At 46.2% G+C, this 15,892-nt stretch overlaps 1 protein-coding gene across 1 annotated transcript in view; it reads right to left on the reverse strand.

Moving 5' to 3' along the window:
* DEPDC4 (DEP domain containing 4) overlaps nucleotides 1-15,892 on the reverse strand; it is a 38,588-nt gene that overhangs the window by 18,257 nt on the left and 4,439 nt on the right. Inside the window, 3 exon segments of the mRNA XM_075343431.1 lie at nucleotides 6,420-6,646; nucleotides 15,183-15,235; nucleotides 15,474-15,488. Coding sequence (XP_075199546.1) covers nucleotides 6,420-6,646; nucleotides 15,183-15,235; nucleotides 15,474-15,488 — 295 coding nt within the window.

A 15,892-nucleotide genomic window follows, 5' to 3' on the forward strand; every position in this document is an offset into this window, starting at 1 on the left:
GAATTTTTGGGTATTTCCGCCCCTCCCAGGAAAGCATTAAAGACTGAGGTTAGATCCGGCGAGATCAGATCCTTCAGAGCCTTATAGAATTCACTATTGAAACCGTCAGGTCCCGGTGCCTTGTTGGTGTTAAGCTCCCCAATTGTTCTCGTCACCTCCTCTACTGTGATATCTGCGTTTAAGGCACTCAAATCTTCCTCCGTCAAGCTAGGCATTTGGGCTTGTCTTAGCCACTCTGCCTCATCAGTCATGTCGTTATTCCCTGACCCATATAGTTTTCTATAGTAATCTCCCAACAGTTTATTAATGTCCTTAGGATCCGTAGTCACCTCTCCCCCCTTTGTTTTCAGTTTAGAGATCACTGTCATCTTTCTGCTGCCCCTTGCCAGATTGGCCAACATCCTTCCCGCCTTGTTGCCAAACCTATGTAAGTCAACCTCCTTGTGCGACCAGAATAGTTGTTCCTTTTTTTTGGCCCATTCGTCAAATCCCTCTTTTGCCTCCAACCATCTGCCTTTTGTCATGGGAGATCTATTTGTCACATAATTTGTATATGCTACCCGTACTGCTTCACTATGGAAATTATAATTCTCATTGGTTTTCCGTTTGATCATGGCTGCGTACCCCACCAGACGGCCCCTTAGGACCGCTTTTGCCGTTTCCCAAAATATCACTGGGGACTCTCTATGTTCCTTATTGTCCTCTGCGAATTCTCCCCACCACTCCTGTAGCACCTTGTGGAAATTATCTTGCCTGAGAAGGAACGATGGGAATCTCCATATGATATCTGTACCTCTCCTGAATTTCTCTCTAATGCCCAATCTCACCGGACTATGATCAGAGATCACCATATTCTCTATCACACAATCTTGCGTTCCACTCAGTAAGTCTTGCGAGATCCAGAACTGATCAATACGTGACCAGCTATCATGAGGGTGAGAGAAGTGTGTATACTCTCTGTCATGTGGGTGAGTTAGTCTCCAGATGTCTTTCAGTCCTACGTCTTCTAATGTTACATCCCTATTGTCTAAACTCCTGCCCACATTAGCTGTCCCCTCCTCGCCCCTCCTCCTATCTTCAGCTGAGTCTGGGACAGTGTTAAAATCGCCTCCCACTATAATGTTAGCCTCCCCATCTGCTAATATGGTGGCCTTTATGTCATCATGGAATGTGATTTGTTGTGAATTTGGGCCATAGACATTATAAATACTGAGTTTACCCGCTGGACTAACGATTGTTAAGTGCTGCCACCTTCCATGGTCGTCTGCCTCATGTGCCACTACCTCATGACTGAATTGTTTATTTATTAGAATCATAGTGCCCGCTTTTCTACCTTGTGCCGCTGCCCCGTAAACGGTGCCCACCCAATGTTTCTTCATGCGGAAAAAGTCCTCCCCCCCCAAGTGGGTTTCCTGTAATAAGGCAAAGTCTGTCTTTAGTCTTTTCAGATGTCTCAATATCATTGCTCGTTTGTTAGGTGATCTCAGCCCTTTAACATTCCACGTAGTTATCTGTATCATGTTAACCTGTGTATTCTGCTTTTACTACTCCCTCCCCTATGGGCCCCTGCATCAAGGAAGACGAGATGTTCGACACTAGAATCACAGTTGGTACCACAAAATCGACACTCCCTTTCCCCACCTTGCAAATATAACAAATACAACAAAAAGCATGTAACTGTAAAACATATTTTCCCTTCCGAGAAATCCACGGCGTTTCCCGCCACGTTGGTGAGCTCCCATATTCCTAGCCAAAATATGTAGCTCCCTAATCACCCCCCAAAAAATATATGTTCTATCCCCGGACTAACTTGAATAAGCCTTTGAAAATTATGCAAAAATTAGCACAGTATGTCAAAACCTCAGCAAGATTCTCCAGTCCTACTTATCTCTGACTCCAGGTAGCCATCAGTCCGCCCAGAACAGGCCCACTTCATTTGAATTTGGATGATGTTCCTGGACAAAGGAGAAAAAGAAAAAAAGAAAAAAAAAGACCAAGGGGAGAGAAGATGGAGAAAGAAAGGAGAAGAACAAAAAAAAAAAAAAAAAAAAAAAAAAAAGAGGGGGGGAAGAGGACCCAGACTTTGGGATGTTTTCCTCTCTTTTCTCCCTTCCCCCTCCTCCTCTCACCTCCCCAACCCTCTCTCCGTAATGCATCCTCCTCAACGCCTCTCCCTGTTTGGGAAGAGAAAAAAAAAAAAAAAAGGCAAAAAAAGGAAAAACAATGAGCGAGTTCCAGTTCAGGTATCATGGTTTCTCTCCAAGGGTTGGTTCCTGTGTTCCAGGCGAGAATTATGCTGTCGACCCGGGCTTGACCTCCTTTCCTCCCTGGTCTCGACTTGCTTTTGTCCCCCAAGACGTCCCACATCTCTTCCTGAGCTTGTGGGGGATCCTCTTCTATTATTCCCTTCTCCACTAGCTCCTTTTTCTTGCCTTTCTGACCTAGTCTTGTTGAGCTCTGCCATGAGAATGTTTTCTGCTTCTTTGTAGTCCTTGTAGTATACAAACGAGCCATTGGGGTTTCTAACTTTCAGTGTAGCAGGGTATAATAGCTGGCACTTTACTTTTTTGTTGTACAGAAATGAGCAAATTTTGGTAAATTCTTTTCTCCTTCTGGATACTTCCGCTGAATAATCCCCAAAAATTAGCAGTCTGTTGCCTTGATATTGTAGTGGACGCTTTCGTTCTCTAAAGGCCCTCAATATTTCCTCCTTATGCTTATAATCAAGGTACTTGACAATCACCTGCCTGGCTCTTATCGGGGTATTCTTGTTTGAGTTTTGGCCCTCTCCCTTATTCGCCTCCTGGTGTCTCAGTGGACCCACTCTGTGGGCTCTTTCAACTCTGAATTTCGCCTTTATGCCCAGGGCCTGCGGTAGCTCCAACTCGCATATATTATCCAACCGTCCAATCGACACAGACTCTGGCAACCCGACTATACGTAAGTTGTTTCGTCTCGATCTGTTTTCCAAATCGTCCGCTTTATCCTTCAAGTATTCATTAGATTTTGCTAGAGCTGCTATTTGTGCTTGCATAGCCAGTATTGTCTCCTCGGAGTCAGATATTCTCTGCTCTGATTCTGCCAGTCTAGAGGCATGGGCATTTATCTGTTTTTGCATATTAGCTAATGATGTTTGTATGGCTGCCTCAATAGCCACTTTAACCTCTTTTGACAAGTGTGATGTCACTTCTTCAGCTAGTTTTTTATAGTCCACATTAAGCTTTTGTGTGTACTTGTCTTGGCCTGCAGGTGGTGCTGTTTTCTTAGTTCTCTTTGTCTGGACTGGGCCACCACCTCCATCCCCCAATAGCTTGCAGGCTTGTGATGTTGGTGTAGTAGGCTGCTTTTTGTTTCCTTTGGAAGGGGTACTATGAATTCTTGCATTTGACTTCCTGTGAGTCTGAGTGGGATTAATCTCCCTGTGCTGTTTGTCAGTTTCATCCTCCAACACTGCTGTGTCTCTGAGCTGCCCTGCTTTGTCTGCATCTTCTCTCCCCTCTGCCTCCATATCTCCTTCATCCTCCCATTGTGATCCACCATCATCAGTCCCCTGCATCCACCTCTCTCCTGCTGTGTCCTCCTGTGACTCCTCGCTCATATCTTCCTTATCTCCTGTCTCCTCGCTCATATCTCCCTTATCTCTCCCCTTCCAGCTCTGTGTTTGCTTTTCTGTGTCTCTCACCATGCGTTCAGGCTCCTCCCCCATCAGGCTCGGTGCCATTATCTTATCTTCTCCTCTGTCCATATCAAAGCTTCTCCAGGCTGATTCACTGCTCCCAGAGCTTCTCAGGAGGTACCGTTCCATAGCTGTCTGCTTTAGGTAACCTCCTGTGCTGCTCTCTGTTTGGTGGCTCGTCCGGGAGGTCTGTTTTTAGTCGGTTTCTGTGAGGGGTGGCAGGAGCTTCTCCCCTAAGCTGCCACCTCAGCCAGGACAGGAACAGGAAGTCCGAGACTCCATCTTTATTATAACAACAATCCTTAGTCCGATGTAATCCACAGGTAGAGCATTATCAGCTTCACCACTCTGTACAGACAGCGTCTATACACAGAAGCAGAGAGAGCCATGTCAGCTCTGCTACATCAAGCAGGCTGACAGTTCGGGTGTGACTCGTGCAGTCTCGCACTGCATCACCCCGCACCTGACGCTCTCCGGAAAGGAGCGCCTTAGCTGCATGGAAATACATGCAGCTCACTCGCTGCTGTTAGGAGATTGTGTGCCGTGATGCATTGCGACACTCACACAGTGACAATCCAAGTTCAGATAACAGGACCTGCGAGATGTCATAGCCATGTGACCAGTCTGTAGCCAATGGAATAATACAACATTCACACCTGACTGGTCACATGGTTATGATGTCACGGAAGATCCTTTTAGTCAGCGGTGGTTACCGGGAGGGCATAGCAATGATTGGATCCCGAACAGAAGCACCAGGAGACGTCACGGGACCTGTAAGTATGATCATAATGTTTTTTAATAATGTGCTTTTTTTTTTGTTTTTTACAGCCCCTGGACCCGAACTGTAATACGAGCTTCCCAGGAAAGCTTGTGATCGAGATCGTGTACACAATCACTATGTGATCGGTACAATCCCCGAACTTTACAGATTGGGATTGCCAATCACTATATGTTGCCACTATACAAGCAACGTCAATAAATTAAGGAATAAATGTAACACTTTGCATTAACCCCTTAGTAACTGAGCAAACTTAGACCTTAACTGGCCAGGCCAAATTTTAGAATTCTGGACCAACGTCACATATGATGTAATAACTCTGGAACGCTTTAACGGATCCCAGTGATTCTGAGATTTTGTTTTTTTCCCCCCAAAATATTTTACTTCATGTTAGTGATACATTTAGGTTGATATTTTCACAAATAAATGCAAAACACATTGAAATTTTGGCAAAAATTTAGATATTTTTTTCTGAAAATTTCAAACTTGCAGTTTTTGTATAATTAAAACAGTTTGTCATGCTGTACAGAATAATTAATAAGTTACATTTCCCATATGTCTACTTTATATTTTCATTTTGCTAAGATGTTAAAAAGGGTAATAGGTTTAGCAGCAATTTCTCAAGAAATTTACAAAACCTATTTCTTTAGGTACCTATTTAGATTTAACTGGACTTTGAGAGTCCTATATGTTAGAAACTCCCCAAAAGTGATACTACAATATTTTTGGGGTTATAAGATGCACATTTCCTCTTACAAGCCAAATGTAGCTTACCGGGGGATGGTGGAGAGGCAGGAATGAGGCAGGGGCAATGCTGTGGGCTGTGCCGATGCTGTGCGCGGTGCTTGCTGTGGGGGCGCCTTCCTGAAAATGTCAGTGGTGCAGGCTTCAAATAATGGTGCCCGGAGTTGGCGCGTGCACAGATTGAGCGCTCGCTTCAAGATCTCATCTGTGCACGCGCCATCTCCGGTCCATTGATTTCCCAGCAGCGGACTTAAGGAAAATGGTGCCCAGAAGTGGTACGTGCATATAGGAGATGTCAACTTGTCATTGAGCCGATAGCTCAATCTGCACACACGCCAACTTCTTTTCAGCCCGCACCGTCGACAATTTCTAGATCCTGCTGCCTCACAGCACCCAGGACACCGGCCACACCGCCTGCAGCATGATCCTAGCCTCCTGTGACCTTGCTCCACCAGCACTGCCACCCCCCGGTAAGACACCACCAGACCATAAGAAAGACCACATTTCCCCTCCCCCCTCTAAATTTGGGGTGAATCTTCTAAATCGAAAAATATGGTATTTTAAAAAAACTGCACCCCTCAAATATTTCACGACTGTGGTCAGGAAGTTTTTAAAATTTTCAGGTGCTACACAGGAATTATTCCACTTTGCATTGAAAAAAAATTATATATTTTTCCTAAAAAAAATTTTGTTTAGCCCCATTTTTTTTTCACTTTTACAGGGAATGGCATAAGAAAAGGGAACCTACAATTTGTTACCCAGTTTCTTCAGAATGGGCAGTTATCCCACGTGGTTTACTTTTAAAAATGACAGAGGGAATAAGGCCCCTTAATGCCGGCCATTTTAATGCGTATCGGTGGTTGTTATAGGGTTATAACATCAAAACACATTGGTAAATAACCGAGTGTACGGTCATATTATCCCACGTATATCACCATTTAAGAATGAGAAAAATAGGCTTTTCTGTATATTCACTGAAGAAAAAAAAATACAAATAAACTTCTCCCTACATATGCCTGCCGGACAAATGTGAAAGGACACTTGCCATCCCTTGTGGCCGTGGCCATGGGGCACTATGAATAGGTTACCTGCAAGTGCTGTGAACTTTGAGGTTTGCTTTTCTTTTCAATACTGAGGATATGATGAAATTTCCCCCCGATTACCGATCTCACTTTTAAGACATTACATGCTACTAAAACAACAAAAATTAGCGGTTCTCACCAAGAAGTTCTACAATTCCCATAAGAATCTGAACCATTCTGCAATCCAAAAAAGGATCTCTTTCCTGAGAGTAATATTTAGTGATAACGTCAAAAAGCATCCTCTTGTACGAGTCCAGATTGTCACCATTTCCATTAGTCTGAGATAACTCCTGGCTCAGCATCACAATCTGTTCATCAGGAAAATGCTCCAAACACTCAACGGCCGCAGCTAGCCAACGGTCCAGCCTAAACGAAGAAGAAGACGGCACATTACTAAATGCCATTATAAGTCTGAATAAAGCCCATTGAAAGTAGCATCTTGCATATATTAAAAAACATCTAGCAAGCACGTAAAAACAAGGATCTTGTAGGTAATTTACGTAACGATCACTAAAAAAGTGATCGTACATTCTAACACTTTGGAATCAAACATTTATAGTGCCGCGGGTCTGCATTACATTAACTGCTATGTAATAAATATAAAGGAGAGTAATAGAAATCGGGTATCCAAGCCGTGCCAATGACTAGCCGATCATGAAATTAGGAGATTAATGTTGCTTTAATTATGCATAGGTCAACGCGTTTCGGAAGACACAGCTTCCTTCCTCAGGACAAGATGGCAAAGGACAACAAATCTCCGTTTTGTTGTCCTTTGCCATCTTGTCCTGAGGAAGGAAGCTGTGTCTTCCGAAACGCGTTGACCTATGCATAATTTAAGCAACATTAATCTCCTAATTTCATGATCGGCTAGTCATTGGCGCGGCTTGGATACCCGATTCTATTACTCTCCTTTATCTGCCATACCCGGGGACCGCTGCCGTGACTGTGGAGTTACATACATGCGATTATAGGCTTTGTGACTGTCACAACCCCTATAGGTGAGTACCACCACCCCTCTTTATACCCCCCTATTCTACCGGGGTAAGACCCTATTGCACTTCTCTTTCCACAGTTTTTTTCTAATGTAATAAATATACAGAGCTGGGATGCCACACAAGCTGTTCCGTTATCATCCACAGGAACTGTTAGCTACCGTGTTTTTCCTAAAATAAGCCCTAGCTTGATTTTTGGAGTAGGCTTTAAATATAAGCCCTCCTCCAAAAATAAGCCCTAGTTAGTCAGCGCCTCCAGTGCTAGGTTATGACGCCAAGTTATGTCACTAACATCACGGACACATAACCTATTGCTGGAGGCGCTGGAATAGATAAAATGTAGCTCCCAAATCGTTCTGCTGCTTCTTCCCACCATGGCAGGAAAAATCTGCTCACCCGATCCCGAGTCCCACCTCCGGAGTGTTGTCACCTGGTCCCGCCTCCTGGCCGCTACTGCACTATAATGTTTGCTTGTTGGCCGCTCCAGAGTCCCGCCTCCCGAATGCTGCATCCTGGGTCCCGCTACTGTGCTATTGTGTGGCCTTTTTTGCCGCTCCAGTGTCCAACCTCCTGCCTCCCAAGTGTCACGTCATGGATCCTGCATCCCAGCCAACCTTTCTCACTCCTACAGAAGCAGCCACGGTTCCAGAGTCCCGCTCCAGACTCCCGCCTTCTCCCCCTTCAGGCCATAGACAAGAAGCCACTGACGCACAGTGTTTTGAGAGTGCCAATAAGTGTTACTATAAGAGGCACTGGCACTGCACCAGCAATTGTGAATGTAAGTTAGGGTTAAGGTTACTAACCCTACAGCTGGCCATATACCTTCAAGCTGAAGCTGGCCGTACACTTTCAAGGTAAATTTTAGCATAAATGTGTGATTGTTGTTTATGAGAAAAAAATAAGCACTCTTCCAAAAATAAGCTCTAGCCCTTTTTTTGGAAATTAAAAATCACACTTTTGTGTACTCACTGTAAAATGTCTTTCTTGGAGCCCTTCATTGGGGGACACAGACAGTGGGTATTATGGTGTCTCCAGGGGAGGCGTGACACTAGATTGAAAAAGTGTTAGCTCCTCCTCCCACAGCATATACCCCAGCTAGGCAGGAAACTAGCTCAGTTTGGTGTAAAAGCAGTAGGAGAACAACGAAGGGTGGGAGCTGTGTCCCCCAATGAAAGGCTCCAAGAAAGACATTTTATGGTGAGTACACAAAAATGTCATTTCCTTTCTCGCCTTTTCATTGGGGTACTCAGATAGTGGGACGTCCCAAAGCAGTCCCTGGGTGGGAACTGAACTATTAACAGTGTATAACATCAGACTAAGAGCTGACTAACAACTGCAACTGCAGTGAACACATATCAACATTGTCAAGAAACCGAGCAGTGGCCACTTATAAATGGGCCACTGCTGCCTGAAGGACTTGTCTTCCAAGAGCAGCATCCACGGAAGCATGCATATGCACTCTGTAGAATTTTGTAAACGTGTGCCCACTGGACCAGGTAGCGGCCTTGCAAAGTTGGGCCGCCGAAGCCTGAAGGCGGATAGCCCAGGAAGCACCCACTGCTCGCGTAGAGTGGGCCTGCACAGATTGAGGGGGAACATAACCTCGTGCTTTGTATGCCTCACAGATGGCAGTCCTGATCCATCGAGAAATCGTGGATTTAGAAGCCTGGTTGCCCTTTTTGTGTCCTTCTGAGAGGACGAAGAGGGCATCGGACTTGCGCAACAGCGCTGTTCTGTAGATGTAGATCCGCAGAGCCCTAAAAGATCTAGAGAGTGTTAAGGGCTTTTTCAAAAGGAGTGGACCGAGGCTGGACAGAATGACGGCAACACAATGTCTTCGTTCAAGTGGAAAGAAGATACGACCTTCAGAAGAAAGGCGGGGGAAGGCTGAAGGACCACCTTATCGTGATGGAATACCAGGTAAGGTGAGCGACAGGAAAGGGCCGCCAGTTCGGACACTCGTCTGATAGAGGTAATGGCAACAAAAAAGGCAACCTTCCAAGAGAGACGTTGAAGAGCGATTTCTCTTAAAGGTTCGAAAGGAGGCTGCTGAAGAGCTCCGAAAACCAGATTCAGATCCCAGGTATCTAAGGGGTGGCGATAAGGAGGGACCAAATGCGCTACCCCTTGAAGAAAGGTACGGACCTGAGGGCGAGAAGCCAGCTGCTTCTGGAAAAATATTGACAAGGTAGAAACTTGACCTTTAAGGGTACTGAGGGCTAGTCCCAAGTCCAGACCGTCTTGCAGAAAGGCAAGCACATCAGGGATTAAAAAACCAAGGGGCGACCAGTGATGACGGTCACACCAGGAAAGATAGGTCTTCCAGGTCCTGTGATAGATACTGGCGGAGGAGGGCTTCCGAGCATTAAGCATGGTATGAACTACCTTAGAAGAAAGACCTGACTTGGCTAGAATCAAGAATTCAAGCGCCATGCCGTCAAATGCAGCTATGCTGTGTTCTGGTGGAATATTGGACCTTGCGACAGAAGATCCGGGCGGTCGGGGAGACACCAGGGAGACTCGCTGAGAAGTTGGAGAAGCTCTGGGTACCAGGCTCTCCTGGGCCAGTCCGGGGCCAAGAGGATCACGGGAATTCCTCCGCCTTGATTTTCTTGATTACTCTCGGAATGAGAGGAAACGGAGGGAAGATGTAGGGCAGGCGAAACTGCGACCACGGGAAGACTAGAGCGTCGGAGCCGAGCGCTAGCGGTTCTCTCGCCGGGATAAGAAGGGATGTACCTTGGCGTTCATCCGAGACGCCATGAGGTCCACAACTGGGAGTCTCCAACGAAGAGTGATCTGATGGAACACTTCGTCGTGGAGGGACCATTCTCCTGCCACTAGACCCTGTCTGCTGAGAAAGTCTGCGGCCCAGTTGTCTACTCCCGGAATATGGACAGCTGAAATAATGGGAATGTGCATCTCTGCCCAAAGAAGAATCCTGGATACTTCTTTCATCGCTGCCCTGCTGCGAGTTCCTCCCTGACGGTTGATGTAAGCCACAGCCGTGGCATTGTCTGAGTGGATCCGAACAGGGAGACCCAATAGCAAGGGCTGAAAGTTCTGAAGGGCCAAAAATATGGCTCTGATCTCTAGAACGTTGATGTGAAGGGAGCGTTCAGAGGGAGACCAGCGTCCGTGAACAGTGTGGTGGAGAAACACCGCTCCCCAGCCTATGAGGCTGGCATCTGTCGTGACTACTTGCCAGTGGACAGGACGGAAGGACTTCCCTTGAGATAGGGATGAGACTTGAGTCCACCAGACGAGGGAGTGGAGCGCAGTCCGAGGTAAGCGGACTGACCGGTCTAGAGAAGCTGGATTCTTGTCCCAGAAGGATAAAAGATCCAGTTGTAGAGGGCGCAGATGGAATTGGGCAAAGGACACGGCTTCCATGACTGCCACCATCTTGCCTAACACTCTCATCCCATTCCAAAGGGATGTGTGACGGCGGGAGCGGAGGGATTGGGCGGTCCGGATGAGGGAAGACCTCTTGTCTTCTGGAAGAAAAACCCGGGACTGAGCCGTGTCTATCAGCATACCTAAAAAGGTGATGTGCTGACGAGGAATGAGGGATGACTTTTTGAAGTTGATAAGCCACCCTAGCCTTGACAGCGTGTCTAAGCATATCTGCATGCTTTCTGAGCAAACTTGAGGAGAGCTCCCCTTGACAAGTAGGTCGTCCAAATAGGGAACGACCAGAACGCCTCTGGGGTGAAAAATGGACATGACGGCCGCCATGATCTTTGTGAAGACCCGAGGCGCAGTGGCCAGTCCAAAGGGGAGGGCCCTGAATTGATAATGACTGTGTCCTACGGCAAAACGAAGAAACCGTTGATGGGATACACATATGGGAATGTGTAAATAAGCATCTTGAACGTCTATGGAAGCTAGGAATTCTTCCAGTTCTATGGCGGCTAGTACCGCTCTCAATGATTCCATTCAGAAGGTCCGAATCCGTACGGATCTGTTAAGTCTTTTGAGATCCAGGATAGGGCGGACAGAGCCATCTTTTTTGGGAACGACAAAAAGGTTTGAATAGAAACCTTTGCCGCGCTGTTCCAGGGGCACTGGAATGATAACGTTTGCTTTTTGTAACGAGGCTATGGCCTGAAATAAGGCCTGGCTTTGCGTTTCGGACTTTGGGAGACGAGAACGCAGAAACCTGCTGGCCGGCAGGGAATGGAAATCGATCTTGTAACTTGAGGTGACAATTTCTCGAACCCAAGCATCGTGAGTGTGGTCTAGCCAGATATCCCGAAAAAGCAGAAGCTGCCCTCCAACAGGAGTCGGATCTGAGGGATACCTGGCGTCATGCTGAGGGGGCCTGTGCAGGGCGAGGTCCCTTAGGTTTAGGTTGTTTGGAGTGGAAACGCCAAGAAGAGCCCCTTGAGGGGCTGGATCCTCGATCTGAGCGTTGGGACGATCCTTGTACTGAAGGTTTTTGGGAGATGGGCCGAAAGGACTGCCTGCGCCAAGAAGATTTTTTAAAATTCCTGGATACAGGCCGCTTTTGTGGTAGAATGGTACTTTTTCCACCCGTCGTCTCAGATATGAGTTTGTCCAGGGATTCTCCAAACAGGCGAAGACCATGGAAGGGGAGTGTGGACAGGGATTTCTTGGAGGCACTGTCCACGTTCCATATCTTTAGCCACAGGACTCTGCGGGCAAAAACAGCATTGGCTGCCGTTAGGGCTGACAAACTAGCTGCATCTAGGGAGCTGTGAAGAAAATAATTAGAGGCTAGGGAGATCAAATCAAGGATCTCAAAAGCCTCCGGAGGAATATTACAAGAGCGAAGCATCCTGCGTAGGTTCTTACTCCACACACCCATAGCTCTCGCGACCCATGTCAAGGCAAACAGGGGCGAAGAGAGGAGCCTGAAGCCTGGAAAATAGACTTGACCGCCGCATCAACTGCGCGGTCGGACGAGTTCTTGACAGACGCACTGTCTGAAACGGACATAACCGTGTGTTTAGCCAGCCTGGATACTGGCGGGTCCACAACGGGGGGTACTGACCAGGTCTTAACCATTTCAGATGGAAAACGATAAGCGAATGAAGTGAAAGGTTTTGTATTAAACCTTCTATTAGGGTGATCCCACCGTTTAGACACGATTTGACGAAAAACAGGATCCTGGGAAAAGGACTTAGGAGGCTTCTTGACCCGCTTGATTGCCGACTGAGAAGTCGGGTCCGGAGGCTGATCAGAAATCGACAAAGAGTGATTGACAGCCGAAATTAGTGTGTCTTCTATATGCCTAGACTCGGAAGGGACATCTGAATCAGAGTCAGAGTTTTGGGAATCGGGACTACTAAAAGTCACAAAGCCCGGGTCAGACTGACCATCGTCCGAGGCGTAGAGGTCGCAATGGCGTCTCTTGGAAGCAGCCTTTTTACGTTCTGGGGAAGAAGGACCAGATGAAGCAGGCGGGCTCCTCTGAAGGAGCTGAGCCGGGGGAAGGCTGCCTGAGGTTTGGGATATCTGAGTGACAAGGTCATCTATCCTTTTAGATATTAGAAGAGCCGATGCAGGAAGAACGTCATCAGACGAGGGTGCTGCCTGGCCGGTGGCCGGGGCAGAATACAAAACCTGCGCGGCCTCCTGGTCCGGCAATTGGGTCTGTTGCCCCTACTACCGTGTCACATCGCTACCCCGGCATAGTGGATAGCTTCGGCCATTAAAAAACGAGCGTCCACAGGTGGTACCAGCATAGTACAGGTCCGTAGAGGACGCCTGGGAAGCTTTATTACCCTTGCGGTTACGCGTGTCAGCAACAGAGTCCTACAGCCCTATATAGGGATATGCCGTTGTTAATATGAGTGAGGAGCCACTAGCAGTATTATAAAGATAGCAAAATGGCATATACTGTCAAACAAACAGTCGGCATATACCTGCAGGCAGAGCCAGTATATACCGCTAACAGCTGATATACACCGCTAGCCAGCAGGCGCACACCGCTAGAGAGACAAAGATATACCGCTGAGCAGAGCGGTATATAGTGCTGCAGAAGTGCAGCGCCAAGGAGGTGATCTCACCCGTGTCTGCTCCCCACGTGGAAAATGGCGTCCAGTGTTCCTGGCAGCCTGGAGGAGAGAGACGGCCCCCGGAGACTGATTGGTCTCAGGGCTGGGACTAAGCGTGACGGCCAAATCGGAAAGGAGCTGCTCCTGAGTGAGGGAGCGGCTTCTAGAGCAGTGAGAGGGAGTGTTGCTAGAATGCAGGCCGAAGCCGGAGGCTAAATTAATGATGCTCCCCGGGATCACGGCCTACATCGCCCCACCGGTGCCTTTCCAGGCGGTGGTTTGGATGCAGGGGACAGATGACTCGTCATCTCCCTACCTGCTCCTGGCTCCATCTGAAGACGCGTCGGTGATGGATGCGGGGATCTCAGGGACGCACCTTCGGCTCAAGGCTGAAGCAGGTCCTCGGCTCTGCTTAGTCCTCTGGAGCTACCTTGGTGTGAGGTGCTTCCAGGGAGCCTGGAGGGGTACGCAAACCCGACCACTTGGGCGCGAGGGAAGACTGACGGCTTGTGCACGCCAGGTTTTCCTCTGCCCGTAAGCAGGGGGAGCGAGGGTGGCAAGGCACCCTGGTATTGCCCCATAATCAAAAATAGGAACAAAATAAAAAATAAATAAAAAATAAGCTGGCCTGAGGCACCTGGTAGGGCAAGGCCAGACATGTCAGCCTCCCTGCTGACACTAGAAAAAACTGAGCTAGTTTCCTGCCTAGCTGGGGTATATGCTGTGGGAGGAGGAGCTAACACTTTTTCAATCTAGTGTCACGCCTCCCCTGGAGACACCATAATACCCACTGTGTGTCACCCAATGAAAAAGGCGAGAAAGGAATATAAGACCATCTTATTTTTGGAAAAACATGGTATACAGATACTGCTGAAAAAGTCAGGACTGCAGATAACTTTGAATCTGAGTGTTTAAACCCTTCAAATCCATTGACAGCATGTCAACAAGGAGGCAATGTCAATGAGTTGTCATGAAGAATGTGTGTGCGCCTAAAGAATGCATATCCCTCACACACACACACACACACACACACACACACACACACACACACACACACACACACACACACACTGACTGAGCACTCCTCCCACCAGATTAAAGAGATTTTTAATTTCCTATTCGCAGGTTACTGCCCATCCATAAGATTGTAGGCTTTTCAGCCCAGGCAGAGGCATTTAGGTAGGGACCCAGCAAAACAGATACGCCTTAATGCTTAATGCTGATAAAACTGGCCTTTTTTGTGTGCTAAGTGTCTCAATTTTTAAATGCATTTCCTTAGCAGTAATACGTGTCCAAATTCTTACATTCAATGTTTGCATACTTCAGAATGTCTCAGAATGCATTTCATGTTCGGTTTGCACCTCTTCACATCTGTTATAAAGTGCCGTCAGTTTTCTTATTAAAGAATGCCCATGGTCTGCCATGTCTGTATGTGTACTAAAATGCTACAACACAGAACTAATGTGTATTACATAAGTGATCAACTCCCCTATTGTGGATAAAGAGAAAATTATATTCTTTTTACTATGTATAAACAGTATTTACTATTACATATAGTATTTACTATTACATATAGTATTTACTATTACATATAGTATATATATATATATATATATATATATATATATATATATATATATTTATACACACACACATATATATATGTGTACCATTAAAAGGTATCAACCACTGAGGACTCTCTGTTCTTTTAAACAATTTTTTTTATATATATATACACATATATACACACACACACATACATATATATACACACACACACAGAATTTAATGAGCCTGTACAAAGGTCACTGACTATGGAGAAGGAGCAGAGTCAGTGGTGACATCGCCCACTGTCAGTAATGGATACTGTGTTATCGGCTGTGTTACCGGTCATTGTAATCCTGCCTCTGATGATAAGGAGCTTTGCCGAAAACTCTCCCCTGAGCAAAACACAAAGTAGGAGTCTAAAAATAAGCCAATTGGCCAATGTGAAAAGTAAAATATTATTATTTTGCCCCCATGTGCTGTTTGTTATTGAGTAGTTGATTGGAAAGGCTTTGAATTTTTTTTAATTTAAGAAAAATGCATGACATACGGACAGCATAAATTGATAAATACAGTACATCACAACAAAAAGTCCGTCATTCAAGTATTAAAAAAAAAAAGAAAAGAACTGACTTTATGAAAATCAACCTAAAAATGAATAAAAGATGACAATAAGGCCTCATTTACACTTCAAATTTTTTGCCTCCAGCAAAAAACAGTTACACAATTTTCATCAGTCTTTTGGATAGAGTCTGATCTATTTTTGGTCTGTATGCCACTTTTTACCATCCACAATTGTTTTTCAAACAAGAAACAAAAAAATTGAAAAGAAGTTTCTGAAACTTCTTATAACAACCAGTTAAAATTTGGCAGCAGTAGGATGTAACTAGGCTATGTTTCTTCTCACTAACACATTCACATTACCATACCTAGATTTTAAGCAGTGGTCACCTACCGTTTGGATCAGGAATATCCCATACGGACAATACTGGCGAGTTATGAAGAACTCTTTTAGTGATACTGACTTCCAGAAAGAGGCCGGAGTACTGAGC

Source organism: Anomaloglossus baeobatrachus, chromosome 4, assembly GCF_048569485.1.
Source record: "Anomaloglossus baeobatrachus isolate aAnoBae1 chromosome 4, aAnoBae1.hap1, whole genome shotgun sequence".
NCBI lineage: Eukaryota > Metazoa > Chordata > Amphibia > Anura > Aromobatidae > Anomaloglossus > Anomaloglossus baeobatrachus.